At 36.0% G+C, this 18,516-nt stretch overlaps 2 protein-coding genes across 2 annotated transcripts; one reads left to right on the top strand and one right to left on the bottom strand.

Moving 5' to 3' along the window:
* Positions 1 to 7,164: 7,164 nt before the first annotated feature.
* LOC128226421 (MAM and LDL-receptor class A domain-containing protein 1-like) lies at positions 7,165 to 10,359 on the top strand. Its single transcript, XM_052936297.1, has 4 exons — positions 7,165 to 7,195; positions 7,366 to 7,527; positions 9,498 to 9,839; positions 10,001 to 10,359. Exons 1-4 carry the CDS (start codon positions 7,165 to 7,167, stop codon positions 10,357 to 10,359), a joined length of 894 nt encoding a protein of 297 aa, XP_052792257.1.
* Positions 10,360 to 13,429: 3,070 nt separating this feature from the next.
* LOC128226693 (uncharacterized) lies at positions 13,430 to 17,459 on the bottom strand. The gene is made up of 2 exons (XM_052936673.1): positions 17,312 to 17,459; positions 13,430 to 17,141 (listed from the first exon to the last, which is right to left on the bottom strand). The coding sequence occupies exons 1-2, from the start codon at positions 17,446 to 17,448 to the stop codon at positions 14,402 to 14,404; spliced, it is 2,877 nt and encodes a 958-aa protein (XP_052792633.1). The 5' UTR covers positions 17,449 to 17,459; the 3' UTR covers positions 13,430 to 14,401.
* Between the last annotated feature and the right edge of the window lie 1,057 nt (positions 17,460 to 18,516).

Here is an 18,516-nt window from a genome sequence, read left to right as displayed (position 1 = left end):
CTTATCAGTCAGATGTATGGTTTGACACCTTCCTGTTCAAGGTCACTGTGACCTTTGACCATATTACCCCTAAAATCAAAAGGGGTCATCTACTGGTTAAACCAAACTTTCATGTCAAGTTTGACAATAGGTCTAGGAATTGTAGAGTTATCACCCGGAAAAGCTTTGGTCTACTGTCAGACAGACGGACGTAGCGGCCAACATGTGCAAAGCAATATACTCCTCTTCTTTGAAAGGGGCATAATCAATTGAAATTGATAAAATATTTTTGTTTATTATGTTAATTAACTTACACTACATACAACAAGTACCATTTTGATATTTTCGAATGCTCATTTGGGCATGTACATGGGTTTGATCTGACTATGAACATGAAACTACATAGTGATGTTCCCTCCTATCAATTCTAAATTTAAATAACCATGAGAAAACTGCACCATGAATAAATATGTCAAACAAAATAAATGTCAAGTTATTCAAGATTAATTTAACACTGTTCTTTTGATGATTTCCCTGCATTCCTGACTGCAGGTTTTTCCCATTTTCCCACACAGTTATTTCATATTGGCCTTACAAGGTCAGATCTTGAGTTGGGTCTTCATTGCTTGACACTATCTCTTTATCTCCACAGAAAACACACTGGTGCAAGTTTCACTGCAACAACTGCAAAAAAAGTTATATTATATTCTAACTGAACTCAATATTCAATTATTTTTTATTGGATTTAGGAAATGTCTATGTTTTAAAGGGTTCATATAAATTAATGCATTTTTTTTCAATTTAATGCATTATTATGTTGGACTCTTTGACATTGATGGTTAAAACAAAGAAGGCATATGATTTGTGTACAGATTAAACATTATTAATTATAAATGTGTTCTTTAATTAATAGACAAGTGGCAACAATTTCCCCAGTTAAAAAAGCTTACATTTGTATATCTGCAGATTAATCATTTAAGCATTTCTTTTGCTTTGATCATTTAAGTCAAATGAGTTAGACATAATAATGCATTAAAATAAGAAATATATTTTTGGGCATCAATCTATAGTGTGTGCCTTCAATCTAGAAATAAATTTCTTCTCAACAGATCCTAAATTATAAAAAAAATATATAAACCAAGATTTTGATTATGACATACCTGCATAGTTAGTGGTCTCCATAACTGCTCAGAAATGCTCCCTATGACAAACTAAGTGCTGGTGTATGGCTGGGTAATAGTGCTGCTCCACCCAATAGCGCAATTCTTCCTACAGGTGGACCAGCTCCTCAATATGGTTTCTGTCATGGCAGTGATAACAGTATGTAACATGCCCTTTTCTACTTTCCAGAGAATGAATCTTCCAATCTAAATTACAAATTTAAGAGCAAATATATACATATGCACATGTAATGTTGTTAAAAACAAACCATTTAGATGCCACAAAACTATAAGATTTTAGGTGAAAATTGAGCCAAATCAAAACATTTAGTCATTTAAAGCTGCACTCTCACAGATTTACTGTTTTTACAACTTTTGTATTTTTTGTCTTGGAATGACCTATTTTTTTGCTAAAATATCTGCAAACCAGTAATATAAGACTACTGACAAAATATTATATTGCAGACTTCCATATTTCAGGTCGAAAACAAAGGTTGTATGGCTTAAAGCGTTACTAACGGTTTAAGAAAAATGCATAAAACATTTTGAACTTAAATATAAACATTTTCAGACAAATTTATTGTCAGCAATCTTATATGAATGGTTAACATGCATTTTCACATAAATTGGCCCGTTCCAAGACAAAAAATAAATAAAGTAGTCAAAACATTCAATCTGTAAGAGTGCTGCATTCTCAGTCACAGATTGAAGGTTTTGACAACTTCTTTTACTTTTTGGCTTGGAATAAGCTAATGAAAAGCAGTATGAAAACTGATGAAATAAGACTGCTGACAAAAGATAAGATCATGTTTTTCATATTTACATTTGTAACTATTGGTTTTATGGTTAAAAGCATTACTAACGCTTTACTAATAATGAGATTTTTGGCACAGAACATCATCTTTTGACTGTAATAAGAATAAAAATAAGAAAACAGCGTTCCAATATTTTCAGTTGTCTTTTTTGACTGAATTAATATAAGAAAGCAGCGATCCCCTTTTTCCAGTTGTCTGTTATGTCCAGTGTTCAGAAATTCGCATAAAATAATTCATTACAAGACCAAGAAATAAAAAAAGAGTTGGTAAAACAGACAATCTGTGAGAGTGCAGCTTAAACATATGATATGCATTATCAGACAAGTGCAGACCTACTCACATCCTGGCTACACAACCAGTACATTCATCAGCTTTACTGATTCGAACCAGGCACATTTATATTGGTAGACTAGCATTTTACCATTCTGTGCTGGCCAGTAAAGTTCTCATTTGAATTAGAATTCAAAATGTATATACCTTTGTTCATTTTTTTTGCCAACTCTGTTTCAACTGGACTTCCTAAATGAATGAGAAGTTTCAAAAAATAATTACAATATCTCAGTAAATACCTGCATTTATGTGTTTCTTGTGCAATCTGTCAGCTTTGGTAGGCTCAGGTTTCATTTTGTCCACCTCAATACTTGTAATCTTCTAGTCTGATGTACTGCCATCCAATTTTTAAGTCAGGTCAGGCAGCCATTTCAGCTTTGTTCCAGTTGATTGTATCAGATGATGTTAACAATACTAGCCTTGTATCCAGGCACTTCTCAATCTGAAAGTTTACAAAAGAACATGGCCTGTAATATTTAATAAAAAAATCATAATTGTTTACTCCTGGATGATGGGTTCTAAAGTAAACCTTTGAGAAAAGATGCTACTGGTATGGTGCTTGAACCCACGACCATGTGAACACTTGCATGGAGATCTGTCAAACTGAGCTAACTGGGTAACTGATTTTTAGGCAGCTCCCAGCTTGGCTCTACAATTGACAGGTGCATTATTCATTATAGAGACAATAAATCAACCACTTGAAGCACTAGTCCAAATAATAGTAACTTAACTGATCTTTTTACAAATTTTGAAATGGCATATCCTTCACATACAATTTTTTTTGTACCAAAATTGGGTAGCTATTCCAATTGTGATTCCGGGTCAGATAATTATATATATCTAAAATATGAGTTATGTACACAAAAAATAAAAGCTGACGAATTATTATGAGTTTGATGAGTGTTTTTCTTCATTTCATACCGTCAAAACATAATGATATAAACTGTTATACATGAAGATCACCTGCAAGGCTGCGGTGCATAGATTTACATAGATGTAAAATGGTTGTGTTTAAATGCATTAAATGCTTGTTTTGTGAAAAAAATCTTTGCACTTACATGGTAATAACTAAAATACGAATATAAACCTTTAATATCTATTTCAAACATATAATACTTATCTAACTACGATTTCAATATCTTTCAACCCACCCAGTTTTGCACAAACCCGATTAGACGTAAGGAATTGGAAGAATCCCGTATAACATGTCTATTTTTTTAAACTATTGAAGCATATATGTTCTTTTTTGATGGTTGAAACGTTTCAGGTTGAACAACAATTAAAAATGCGAAATAATTTTAGTGAATAATCAACTCTGAATTGAAAGTAACATGAAGATGTTGTAGTGAAGGATTTGCCATATATATATATATATATATATATATATATATATATATATATATATATATATCTTTATATCTATATATCTATATATATATATATATATATATATATATATTTTTTTTTTTTTATTTTTTTTTTTTAATCGTAAAAAGAGTACAAATATTTAGACTAAGAGATGTAGATCAGCTAGATGTACCTTCTAGTCCAAATAATTGTACGTTGACAGATTTTTTTACGATTTTTGATACAGCAAATTCTTCACATACAAATTGTTTTGTACGAAAAGTGGGTGGTTATTCCGATCGGGATTCCGGGTTAAAGCATAATGCATCTATAACATATCATAAAAACAAGAAATATTACCAGATAATGTTATTTTATATAAATTCCGTAGCCAAAAAGTAATATCAAGCAAATAATTATGAGTTTGATGTTTTTTTCTTCATTTCATTTTGTCAAAACATAACAATATATACATGAAGGGCACCTGCAAGGCTGCAGTTCACAATTTTACAACAATCGGAACATTTCGGCCATCAATTGTAACAACTCGCCATCTTCGGTAAGCTTTGAGATAGTCAATCCCTGTTGGATACTGGCTGAGGTGTTCAGATTGTTTGGCCAAGGCCGAGTTGTTATGATTGTATTATCTCGAAGCTTGTCGGAGGTGGCCGAATTATTACGATTGGGTCAAGTTGTTCCACTTGGCATAATTGTTGTCTGTGTCAGTCAACTTTCCTTTTAATGAAAAGGTGAATAATGTGTTTTAATGCATTAAATGCTTGTTTTTTTGCAAAATAGCTTTGCACTTCCATGGTAAAATATGAATATAAATCTTTACTTTATTATCCATTTCAACCATAAAATACTTCACTTAATACAATTTCAATATTTTTCAAACACCCCCGCTTTTTGCACAAAACCGTTTAGACGTTAGGGATTGGAAGAATCCCGTATAACACGTCTATTATTTCAGACTAATGTACATGTACCTTAGTGTCCGAAATCGATCACTTCCTGGCAGCTCATTTCTGGATTGTCTCCATCTAAATTTAACATTTTTAGACGCATACATTGATGCCATTTTTGCTTCGATTGATGTTACAGCAATAGCACTAAATACAGGTCGGTTATTTTGTAGAAGAACGTGTTCGAAGTAACATTCAATTTCATTTCCGCATAATCGCCGCCATATTGTGTATGACTTTAAAAACTACACCCTTAGTCCAAAATAACAATAGGCATAACGTTGACACACTGTGATAGGTATAATCCAAATAATTTACTGAAGCAAATACAATAGTTCGATTGCTGCTGAAAAAAATCATTTGAAACATAAAAGCTATTTCACAAAATATTACATGACATGAACTCTTTAACCGCGTATGATTTATTTCTTAATAGCTTTCATTCATAAAATAAGTTCTTTGCCGTGGTTTGCCGGGTCAGTCTTGAATGCCGGGATATGTGTGACGTCACACGGGGTGCAAACATGTGGTGTAGCTTACTATTGGATGTAGGGTAAAATGACTTCGTATGTAAATGCTATACTTTCATTATTTTTCATTATTTTTGTTCAATAAAACTCACCAAATTGCAACGGTACAACTATACTAAGAGTAACACGCAACGTTTGTCATAAAAAAGGCAATAACGCGTTAAATACACATAAGCAGGTACTTGACGCCCCACATTCACGTAAGTAGTTCTGTTGCTACGCAGGTGGTGTGTATTAATATATTCATGTTCAATATGTCGTGTCAGGCGACTAGTCGCGTTTCTGAAATACCGCTCTCTAAAGACTGTCGGCTTGCAGCCGACAGTCTAAAAACTATGTTAAACTAAATTAACAGATAAAAACAGTTTCGCAGCGGTATCGATTTGAAACGAACTGGCCAAATGTTAGTGTATACTGTAATCAGAGTGTTTATACAGTTATGAATTATACATTACATAAATGTGCCCTTTATTTGTATATATAAAATCGACCGGTCTGTATATCAGTGCATTTAAAAAAAATCTAGTTCTATGGTGTCAGAGTTCCATATCATGTTTTTGGCCGGTCCGGCCCTCGCAAAAATATACTTATATGGACCGCTGATGTCATATTTTATGAATCGATGACGTCATAAAACTGCCGAGTGCGGCTTGCGACTTTTCTCAACGGCGAAAAATTCTTGCTAGTAAACAATATTTGCTTTGTTTAATACAACACATCATAAGTGCTTTAAAAATGTTGAATGGTTTATAAACTGTTCGGTATAATATAAGCAATATAATACACCACTTCGACATTCTGATGACCGGCCAGTCACACACCGAAGGTGAAAGTCCATTATTGTCGTGTATTTTTTAAAATAGATTTTTAACATTCTTAAAATTCTTCAAATTCTTTTAAAGTTACAATCTATTCCAAAGCAAAAATAAATGTAGTGGGATTAGCTTGATCATGTAATAAGGGGCTTGATCAATATGTTTTGAGATATTTGGGCCAGCACACGTACGATTTCTTTAGGATACAATTTAGTTTAAACATATTTTATTCATCGTATACATCAAACACTCAACAGTATATGTCATACTATTATATATATATATATATATATATATATATATATATATATATATATATATATATATATATATATATATATATATATATATATATATATATATATATATATTGCAAAGGATGAAAATCAAAGCATAGCTAATTACGTTTCTATGTACACTTATTTACGGTAGAATGCACACTTTTAGAAATTATAAATGAAGGAATAAGTGTTTCAACTGTTATCAATATTTAGTTATTAAAAAGTACTAATGTAAGCCATCACATTATGGCTGGGAGATTGGTTGAGCAAGGTGGTGAAAAGAGATAAAGGTAATCAAGTTAATAAGCAAGAGACTACGGAGGAGAAGAAGAAAGTTTGGTACACAACATATATATATTATATTCCTATTAAAATTGATAAAGACCTTTGAAATTAATGAATATTAACTTGAAAATGGTAAACAGAAATACTACTATAGTTCGGTGAGATTTTAAATTCAAAAAGAGAAAATGACTATAGATAATAGTAGAAGAGATATGACAATTTCCGTATGTTAGAACGTGCTGATATCTTAATATTATCTTACACGTTGTTACTCAATCATGAACATTGCGACCAGTGATCATTTGATTAGGGCTGATTCCTTACTGCGATTGACATAAAGTAAGGACACACTTTAGAGCTGACGAGAAGTCAACGTGGTGAGGAAGCGTGTTGGATTTTCAAATGGCCCATAGCATTTTTCTATTTCTTTCGACAACATTAATTGGAATTTGTAAGTATTAAGTATTTTACTATTATATTTTGTGTGTGTTTTGTGACTAAGAAGACAATAATAGTTTTAACTGCTTGTGTGCGCTACTATATGAAAAAGGTGAGCATAAATTGTTCACAAGTTTAGTGATACTAGTACACGAGGAAGCGCATTGACATAAATAACGTATGGGACTTTAATTCATTAATCTATATTAACACTACGTAATGGAACGTATTTCTTGCATTGACACTGTTGGTAAGTAAATACTCACGTTTAAAGTTGGCGGTGAAATCTCATATTACATTTAAATTTTATCTCATACTACAAGTATTACACCCGGTTCACTGACTGCACAAATGTCTTTCTGAAAAACTATAGTTTCTTCGTAGAACAGCAGGTTACATGTGTATTTGTTATATTACCAGGTTTGCAAGGGGCCCTCGGGTCCCGGGTGAGCTGCAGCTTCGACCATCCATCAGGGCTGTGCGAGTGGAATTCTGACCCCGAGGCCCCCTTTCATTGGCGGGTCGGCCAAGGGCGCTCGGAAGACCGCGTGTCCGGCCCACGAAACGATCACACATGTCAAAGTAAGTCGTTTCGTTACTTGTAACGTTTAATATACCCTGTCATCAATTTCTTAAGGGAATATCTCGTCATTTATCGGAAAAACAACAACAAATAAGTGGAATTTAAAAAAAAATGCTTGTAATAATGATCCAACACCAGCAAAAGTTAAAATAATATTTTATTGTTACCACATATTAAGAGATAAAATAGAAAGTGCTTTAATTTGCCGACTTTAGGCTTGGGTTCACCAAGTTCGTACACTTGAGCATCTGTCAGTCGCGACTTCAGGCTTGGGCTCACCAAGTTCGTACACTTGAGCATCTGTCAGTCGCGACTTTAGACTTGGGTCACCAAGTTCGTACACTTGAGCATCTGTCAGTCGCGACTTTAGGCTTGGGCTCACCAAGTTCGTACACTTGAGCATCTTTCAATCATTGTTTCGTGTTTATTTTAGACATGTATATATCAGTGAACTCGATTTGAACAATTTTAAAAACATTTTGCCATAATTAAATTTGTGATTGAGTCTCTTTAATGTTGTCTTCAATAGCTGCTATTATATACATGTATATTGATATTGTCATCGTTCTGATGGAGACGCGCGTGCTAACCGCTCTGAAGATATCGTACACGTATATTGCCCGTTGCCGTCAGATAATGGAACAGGCTCTTGGAAGAAATGTAGTGCTTTTAAGAAAAGAAAAAAAACATCAGTCGTAGTCGGGTTTCTGGATATAGGAATTCTGACGTGAAATGCGTGTAAACAGCGATTGCGATAAATTCAATGTATCTGTACCGACAAACAAAGTTCGATAAGTATTCTTGAAGTTGTAGTTGAGTTTACCAAGTCGTGGGAAAATGTCAAACCATCGTATTCATGAGATAAGTGACTTGCCTCTTCAGAGTCAGAGCATGCGAACGTGTTATCACGAGGACAAAGCTAGGACATCATTGGTCAGTGGTCATGATTGTCGCGAAACCTGTTACAGTTTTTAATATTCGAATTATTCTCCTTGAATAATAAATATTTTACACTCATTAACATTTATTGGAATGGATTGTTCGAAAACAAAATTAAATTTGTAAAAGGAAAGATGAGAATTAAAGAAATCGAGTATATTCTGAACAAACAGTAAAAACCATAAAACGCATCGCTTGCAGATTACGTAACCAAATTTACAAACGTACTTCGCCAATCAATACTAATAAACTTCACAAAGATTCATCTTTTATCTGTATGTGCATATCTAAATCAAACAAGCGATCAAAGGAGATGGTGCATGCCCATGACTGAATCTCGACTTAATCTACTTGGACAGTACTTGACAGATTAGGGACTTGGCCCCGCTCCGTACCACCTCGCGAACCGTGGTCTGGGTATGGTCAATCTATAATGATACGAACTTTTATGTTATAAATCGGAACTTGTCATCGGCTATAGCCTTGTTAATTCTATTTTTATACAAACTATCATTTAATTAAAATGCTGAAATAGAGATCAAAGCGTTTTATATTCGTTAAATGTCAATTTTCAGCTATGTATATTGAATAAAAATACGTTGACATTGAGAATCTACATAGTCGGATACCAAACACTGACGCATTCCGTTAATTTCCATTCATTGTTGAATGGAGAAAAACGATCGAATGGTCCATCATGGGTATCAAACGATGGCGAACCTTTTGAGTGCCTTGAGAATGAAACAATTCTGGTGCGTTGTTACAGCGCATTACATGACCTACCATTGAGGTTCTGCTGTATTTGTTTTCGTAGCCGAAATTAACAGCCGAGCGTATATATCTTTTTAAAAAATAGAACCATCACCTAAAATACGTATAAGAACATGAACAAACTAGTTACAGCATCATAACGAGACTTAAGTTCAATGATTTAACTTGGAAACATTGCAACAAGAAGTTTTGATTGTTTTATTTTCTATTTGCAAACTGGTGCCTTAATTATTTCTTTTTCATATTCCCTATGTTTCAGATAAACGTGGTCACTACCTATACATAGCCGGTAAGGATGCCGACAAGGGGGCGGATGCAACCGTATGGAGCCCTGCTGTATCCCTTAACCAAAGTCAGTGGTTCACGTTTTGGTATACGATGAACGGCTACGGGACGGGCAACCTCTCCCTACTGCGACTAGAGAACAACTCATCGGTGGTCCTCTGGTTCAAAGCCGGGCATCAGAGCTTTTCCTGGCTCAGTGCAAACGTGACCTTGGACCCCGGAATGTTCTCACTGCAGTTCAAGGCCACAGTCAGGATACCGATAGCAAGCAACCTAGCCATTGATGATTTACATTTGCTGTCAGAAGAATCTCAGTGTATGATTTACAGTTTATGAAGAAACACAATAACACGTAGTTGTAGTAGATTTAATGTCATTACTTACGATGTCTTGAATTATTACTTTTGGTTTTTGTAGTACAGATAGCGGGTAACATTAACAACAAAAAGTAAATGAATACCTGCATATCTCTTTTAGCACTTGGCAGATCATACTGCATGCTACCAGTCAGCACCACACCCACCACCGTCACCACCACACGCACCACTGTCACCATCACTTCCTCAGCGACAATCACGACTGCGGTGTCTCTTTCGACGTTTCCGCCAATATGTGGATCAAACGAATCCGATCTCGTGGAGCTTCCTGTTATATGTGACTTTGAGCATTCAACGTGCGATCTAGTTGTCGTTGCAAATGATACAGATCCTAAGGTAACATGGACTCGAACGAATCATCCGCACGGTACACTGTCTATGATACCTGGCGATCACACACATGAAATCAAAAGTAAGGAAAGGAAGTATGATAACTCGCTCATTTCTGTTGATTTTTAACTTGGATATGCATTTCTTCATTTGTTTATACGTAATAATATTTTATCATTAACAATTATCAATTTGTTAAGTATTAAATGCTTCAGATGTAACAACGGGATTCTACATGGATTTCCAAAATAACAATCTTTTGGTGAACTTTTGGAAAAATCCGAAATACACCGCGTCGCTACAAACACCCTGCATATACTCATATTCAGTGTGTCTTACATTTTGGTACTCCATTCCTTCTGACTATTCGAACTTGAGGGTTTTGCTTAAAGCAAATACTGGGCTAACACATGAACTTTGGAGTAGGGACAACGAGCAAATAAAAGACGACCCGTCCAAGTTTCGTAACCAGACCGGCTGGCACGAGGCAATCCTCTCCGTCCAGGGAGTTCCACCCTACGTGGTAAGTTACACATTACTGAATACCGTGGTTACCAGTGTGCTATCGTTTTGTATAAATCATAGGTGTTCGTTTCAAAGGAATTGCTCCTCTGGTGAATTAAATCACTTTGCTCAATCTCTTGAAAGTAAAGAAGCAAATACATAGCTGTACAATATTTTACATCGCACATATTTTAAGAACATATACAGAACAGTTGAATTTTAATTCATACCAAAATAAGTCTATTTCTATTAAAAAACACAAACAATAACACATATACTAATCTAAATATATAGCAAAACGACGAAAAAGGGTCAATTCATGTACATGTGTATTTGTTTTCACCATTGAATCGCATTCTCATTTTAGATAATTTTCCAAACCAACAACAACTTCCATGCAGCAGCAGTAGGAATAGATGACATTGCACTTACGGCCTGCAAAACTACCTCTAGTTCAACAATCCTGGGAACATCACATACCGAACAAACCACTACCACTGCATTGCCAGATGTAGACACAAGCACAACTGTGTACACTGAGACATTGGCGACAAACGAACCGAAATCGAGCATCAAGGAGTCGCCTACAAGTGTTACAGGAAACGGTGGACCCACAAAACGGGCAACCACAACGCAGGCAACTATAACACAGGCGGCAACATCACAGGCAACTAGATCAAAGGCAGCTACAACACAGGCAACTAGAACACAACATACAACGAATAAACCCGACGAAACATCATCGTCGAAATTTACAAAGAAATCCAGTGCACCTACAAAGAAACCGCCAGATGCTGTTGGTGTGAATAAGGACGAACAGTATGGAGATAAACAAAATGCAGATAAACAAAGAAGCAACGTGGGCAAAATTGTTGGATATTCTGTTGGAAGCGTATTAGCTGTTTTACTTGTTGCAGTTTCACTTTATATGGTAGTCAGATTGGGAAAAGGTGCTGGGAAATCTAGGGTGAAACCTTGGGCTCGATCCGACCTGGAGTTGCACCAAAAGGCTTTTGGCTCAAACAAAAACTCTGAATTTAAAATGAATGGACATATCGGAAATGGGTCTGCGAAGCATTCTTATATGAATGGCGAATCTAAACATTTGGAGCATCACAACTCCATTAGTGAAGCCAAGCCTGTCGACATGGCCGTTGGAACAAACATCATGTCAACTGTTACTGACGCGTGAGCGGCCACTTAAACTACAGACATGCGCGAGTCTTCTAATGTTTCAAAAGATAAAGAGGAATCAATTGACCTTTAATTATAGAAACACTCGTTAAATCTTCAAATGCACTATTTATCAAAACCATGTGTCGCACTCAAAGACAAGCCTTAAATCATCACCGGACAAAATGATGATAGGCCTGTAAAACGCTTGACATTCAAAACGCTTTCAGGTTTGCTACTAAAATTTTCGGGTACCGAACTTTCAAATTACGGCATACCTGAGTTTTACTATAAAGTTCTGGTCTTCATTTATTTTAGAGTAGTTAGTGTATTTTTTGTTTGTTTTGAAATGCTTTTATTATACATGTTCTGCTACGAAACAATGCATAATATATAATACGATGCGGACATAAAACGCCAACATAAAACGTTGGAATAGTAACTGAGACATCATATGCACAGACGTGTATGCATACTGTTTAATATACGTATATGTGCTTTTTTAGCAATGCTTCCTCGGAACATGTATCAAATACTTATACATATCTTAAAGGTATGCCACTAATCTAGTCTGCAAGAACGCTTGTTGAGTTTTGATAGAAGTACCTTCATTGACAAAATATGCGGTGTTTGCAAAACCGTCAACTCTTGATCTTCAAACTTGACAAATGTTTGCATCCGTGTCTACGACTGAGTATCTTAAAGAGTTGTTACTTTGGGTTAATGAGATAAATGAAATAATTGTTCTACCAGTTCACCTCATTTAGTTATCGGGAGTGCGAGCAATTTATTTGGAATCAAACAATGGAAATGTCGCTGTGAAAGAATGGCAAAACATTCGAACTGGTGCTTTAACAAATATGACGGAAATAATTCCGTTTCATGTTTCATGTCTTGATTGCATATGAGGGAAGAAGCAGGAAGAAGGTCGAACGTAAAATATACAGAGTACACTTAACTGGGAATTCACATCCAAGTGCAGGAAAAAATATCGACAGCAATGCTGCGTTGCCCTAGAAATTTCAAATATACCTACAGTGGGTCTTCCGCTATAAAGGTTATATTGTACTTATGTGTTATTGCTCCACGGAAATCAGCCCCCTTGTGCTTTTCTTCTAGAATACTAAAAATAACGTAAATGATTTATATACATTAATGTATAATTACTTCATCTTATAAATAATGATTCGATGTTTGCGTGTATGTATTCACAATTGTTTTGTAATACGGTTTGCATTTGTACAAATAAATGCAAAATTACTTAATATGCACGTTTTTAGTGGTTTAAAACTATGTTAAACTTATGAAAATTAACAGATAAAAACAGTTTCGCAGCGGTATCGATTTGAAACGAACTGGCCAAATGTTAGTATATACTGTAATCAGAGCGTTTATACAGTTATGAATTATACATTACATAAATGTGCCCTTTATTTGTATATATAAAATCGACCGGCCTGTATATCAGTGCGTTTAAAAAAGTCCAGTTTTATGGTGTCAGAGCTCCATATAATGTTTTTGACCGGTCCAGCCCTCGCAAAAAAATACTTATATGGACCGCTGATGTCATATTTTATGAATCGATGACGTCATAAAACTGCCGAGTGCGGCTTGCGATTTTTCTTGATATGTTTTGAGATATTTGGGCCAGCACACGATTTCTTTAGGATACAATTTTGTTTAAACATATTTTATTCATCGTATACATCAAACACTCAACATTATATGCCATTCTATTATATATTGCAAAGGATGAAAATGAAAGCATAGCTAATTACGTTTCTATGTACACTTATTTACGGTAGAATGCACACTTTTAGAATATTATAAATAAAGGAATAAGTGTTTCAACTGTTATCAATATTTAGTTATTAAAAAGTACTAAAGTAAGCCATCACATTATGGCTGGGAGATTGGTTGATCAAGGTGGTGAAAAGAGTTAAAGGTAATCAAGTTAATAAGCAAGACACTACGGAGGAAAAGAAGAAAGTTTGGTACACAACAATGGGAGTAGGGGCGGTGTAGATAATCAAAAGCGTTTCGAATCCTTAATTGATGCAATTCTGAACAACAGTAAAGATTTTGTAATTGTTCTCGGATACAATTTGTGTAATATTCTCATTTTAAAGAGTTTAAAGATATAAATTCAATTCAAAATTATTTTTACTATAATCACGATTTACTATTTTTATTATCCTGTTAAATCAAATTGAAATAATTAATATGGCGAAAATAAATAATGTACTTATGTTGGGTTTTCGATAATTGGCAGACATGAGAGACTAAAAACACGTTTGGGGGTTGAAGAAATATCTATACATATACGTATAGACAACGTGCACTTTAAATTCATGTCGTAAATCAATCTAGAAAGTACTTCGTCTCCCACTAAAAAGTCAACACATTTTATATCAGAAATTCCTTCATACACTTAATTATCACAATTTTTATACCCATGTAAAAATGAAAAATGGTCATTGTTTTCACATCAAATTTACAAAGCGTTTACATTTTTTACTAATGAGCGGATGGCATTTCTGGAATGGTATCTGATGTTTACCAGTCTCTCCACCATTTCCTTCACTTCAGCAAATCCTTTTGCATCGCTCACGAGCAGGCCGAAAATCAGCTCTACAAACGTGGACAGTCTCCTCGAAATGTTCTGAAGCTTTTGGCGGCGAACTGAGTCAAGTTCGTCGGAATTAAACAAAACGGACGTGTTCTCAACGATATTGTTCATTTCAACGTACATACTAACAGTGTTCCTTAAAAACCTTTGACTGGTGGTGAACGTATTGTTCGGGTCTTCGTCTGCAATATCGAGAGATATCGGTTCACCTTTCTGAGCAGATTTTACAAGAACTGTTTGAACTTGTTTTGTAAGACCTCGGACTGCAGCACTAAGTTTTGATATTCTGGCAGGATGTTGATTAACACGGTGCTGAAGAGCTTGCTTATACCAGCCATGCCTCTTTTTGTCAGATAGTTGATCTGCTTGAACAGTATATACTTTTGTATTGTGCTTGTCGTTTTGACCATTTTTGTAACAGGATGAACCATGAGATCTAGAAGACCATAGATGTCCGCATCCCCAGCAAAATGCCGTTCTACAAATGCAGTACATGTATGGGCAACCCCCGTTCTTCTCTACAAAGCGATGGCAGTTTGGACAATTCTTTCCATTTACAGTAATTGGCTTTATCGCTTCAGGGGGCAACAGAGAACTATCCCCAGATTTTCGCATTCGGTCAGTGTAATCCGAGAATTTTGAACACGGTGCCGGCCAGTGTGAGGAACTTAGGCAATCAACACAGAACCGCGTGCCGCACGAGCAAGCCGCAAACTTGACCTCGGGAGTAGATAGTTTTATTACCCGTCGGCAAGCAGAGTTCGGGCACCAGCAGGTCACAGTTTGCTTTTCTATTTTGTTGTCATGGCAGTGTTTTGAATACCGTATAACTTGTTTTGCGTTTACGAGCGAAATCATGGAACCAATGTCAACTTCGCGGCTACAATCAAATTCTGGGCACTCAATCATGTCTACGCCCTCGCTGATTTGCGTGTTAATGTATTCTTTCCAACAGCAGTCACAAAACCAGTGACTACATGCCATCAAAGCAGTGCCTCGGCTACTTTGGCTCAGCTCTTCAAAACAAATGGAGCAAAGTCGGCCATGCTGGCATGTCACATCTTTTAAATCGTCACTCATTGCTGTATCGAAGACGGAAACTATCTCGTAACCCAGCGATTCTGCTTCTTCACACACATTTGATTGTTCTGTTCTTATGTATTGAATGAGAAAGTTGTCATTCGGTATATACGTTTGTGTTGTCCATTTCAAGCATTGTTCAACTGTTGTGGTAGACTTGCAGATCCTGTGGTCTGGTACTGGTTTATCGACAAAGAGCGCATTAACAGGAAGTGTTTCAACGTAAAACAAAGTTCTTTCAATGACTTCTTCAACATGTGTCTCCATGTAGTCAAATATGGTTTCTATTCGCGTTGACCTTATTAACCCACCTTTAAAATTAGCATTCAGATGTACCTGATATACTGATTCCTTTTCAGTGTTCATTTCGTTGTCTGCGTCATGGACAAAAACCAGAAATGCCGTAGTGCGAATATCGTTTCGTCGGTATGTATTGTATTCTTTAATACCGCGGATCCTTTCCGATATGTCTAATACAAATTTTCGTGGAAAGCACATGGCCTCAAAGCAAGCGTTTCCAAATCGATCACTCAAGAAGTCGGGGCAGGTGTCGTCATTGCTGAGGATAATTGAAACAGGAGACGATTCGACGTACCTTTCTTTTCTCTGTGATTTAATTTCGGTTGAAGTTTGCGAACTGTCGGTCTCTGTATGATTGTTTTCAACAAAGATGCGGCCTTTTGTATTGCACCTCGTGTCGGTTTCATCTCCCTCACTTCCTGTAGAGGCGACGCGTCTTTGTCTTAGTAAATAATTAGCGGTTTTTGCATGTACAATTAAATCACTCAATGCCATTGTGTAGTCTTTTTCTTTCGATGCATAGCCAGTCTCAACGCTTTCATTCTCTGAATAGTCCTCCTCCGAATCATACAGAAGCTCATCGTTCATAATGTCTATGCATTCGTTGATATGGCCGTTAAGATTCCCGCGTCTCCGATGTTTGCTATTAGAGTCCTGGTACCCCGTCCAAACATACGGCTTTCGGGTTTCCATGCCTACTTTCTTGGCTTCATATGCAAGATAACTGGTACTTGGGCAGGGCAGTAACACCTCATACCTAATCTGGCATCTTTCCTCGTTTCCCGGTGTGTCGTTATCGTTCGGGTCTTCCGGCCTAGGTCTTAATTGCCTTCGTCGATTTGCTCGTCGTCGTCTTTTTGAAACTGACGATTTTCCTTGAATTGCGCTATTGAGCTGAAAATATCCGCCGCTGTTTTTAATCTTGAACTTACTGTTCTTGTCGATATCGCCATTATTGTAAACGCCGTCAGTTGCGACAACGCTCACGCAATTTGCAGATTGTTTGACCTTGTGGTGGGTGACAACCTGGACACCATACTCCTCAGCATCTAAGCCATTCAGGATAAGGTTTTCCAGCACCTCCGGCAGCTCCCAGCGCCGTTGTTTGTTCAGTGAAAACGCCACATTATCTGAAAGTGCGTTCCCTTCCCCAAACGCGCCGGTTTTGTAGAAATCCCGGTCTTGTGAATCGCCGATGTGACTCCTTATCAAGAATGCGGAATTGCTACAACAACAAAAACGAACTTATGAATACCAAATGTTACCGATATACATATGTTGTTTTACGTATAATATTTTAAAGATGTAATTTATCGAAAACACTCGCACAGCATTGTAAGAAGCTTAAATGTACATATGTAAATGCAATAGACTAAGTGGCAAAATTGTACATACCTATAGTTGTGATTAAACTTGATGTTTCTTGTTCTGAACGTGTTGCCGGAGTTTGTTCCGTATTTTCCAGTTTTATACACCATTTTTAAGTTTCTGCTTGCTTTCCGTTTGGATCCAAGAATGTTTAATGCAAACATTCAAGCGTCAGTATTTATACTGGTAACGCACTTTCGGTTTGTTGTGCAATGCGCTATGTTTAAATTTAGTTCAAATCTAATTTTAGTATAGAATGTCATATACGCATAGTTTTATTGGATAGTATTTAAAGCAATGCCGTCAGCGGTGTATTGGAAAAAATATACAATGTAGGTTAAAATAATCGGGCTGCTTCGGTCACTTAAGGTTATGCACTACTAATTTCCCTATACATTTCAACGCACATAAGCAACAATTCAGATAGGGAAAAAATGCCTTTTCTATCGTTTGACGTATATAACACTCATACATGTCCTTTCATTCAGCAAACCCAATGGATTAAAACAATAAAATGTATATCGCGTTTCTCCTAAGTATTTTCACTCACTATGAAGTTTTGCACCGTTCATTTTTCGGAATCCATGTTGCATCCAATGTTATGCGTGTGTAATGCACCAGTCAATTGTAACCACGGCCCCCTAGGTCCAGGGAATAGCGGGAACTTTGACTTTCTGTCCAGCCAAGCCCCGGTAAAATAGCATCTGCGGGGACGAACTGATTGTAAAATCTCCGCTAAATGCCCCCGCACATCAGGAACCATAGGTAGAGCCCATTCCCCGCTATATTTGACGCGAAGGGAAAACCACCGCATTTACCCGGCACTGCGGGGCCACCGGGAAGGTAAAAACACGGCCCATTTCCCCGGCCACCTCCGAACCTTACCAAGTTTTAGTCGGTCCTATCAATCAAGAAATAAACAGACTAAAACAATTATCAATATGTGAATTTATGCAAATAAGCTGTCAATATGATTCAAAATTTTAAATCTTAATTAAAATGATTATCAATTATCAAATAGAATGAAATTTAATTGTATCAAACATTCATAATAGTACAAAATAATTATAACAAAAAACTTATATTTACCCCAATTTTAGTTCAAATTTTTTTAATGGATTTTTACGCAAAGCTCATTCTCTTTCAAAAACTATTATTTTTTAGTGTGAACAATTCATTATTTGCTCTTCAAAACCTAATTTCCCACTGAATCAGCTTGATTAATTACACAA

The sequence above is a fragment of the Mya arenaria genome, chromosome 3 (genome assembly GCF_026914265.1).
Source record: "Mya arenaria isolate MELC-2E11 chromosome 3, ASM2691426v1".
In the NCBI taxonomy this organism is placed as follows: Eukaryota; Metazoa; Mollusca; class Bivalvia; order Myida; family Myidae; genus Mya; species Mya arenaria.
Note: the sequence above shows the minus strand (reverse complement) of the source record. Positions and strands in the feature narration are given on the sequence as shown.

Excerpts from the sequence above, each read along its gene's own strand:
- LOC128226421 (XM_052936297.1), top strand. The coding sequence starts at position 7,165 with ATGGAACGTATTTCTTGCATTGACACTGTTG. Across the intron at positions 7,196-7,365 it reads TTCTTGCATTGACACTGTTG|GTTTGCAAGGGGCCCTCGGG; the intron begins GTAAGTAAATAC and ends TTATATTACCAG. Across the intron at positions 9,840-10,000 it reads GCTGTCAGAAGAATCTCAGT|CACTTGGCAGATCATACTGC; the intron begins GTATGATTTACA and ends TATCTCTTTTAG.
- LOC128226693 (XM_052936673.1), bottom strand. The coding sequence starts at position 17,448 with ATGTTTGCATTAAACATTCTTGGATCCAAACGGAAAGCAAGCAGAAAC. Across the intron at positions 17,142-17,311 it reads AAGTTTAATCACAACTATAG|CAATTCCGCATTCTTGATAA; the intron begins GTATGTACAATT and ends TTGTTGTTGTAG.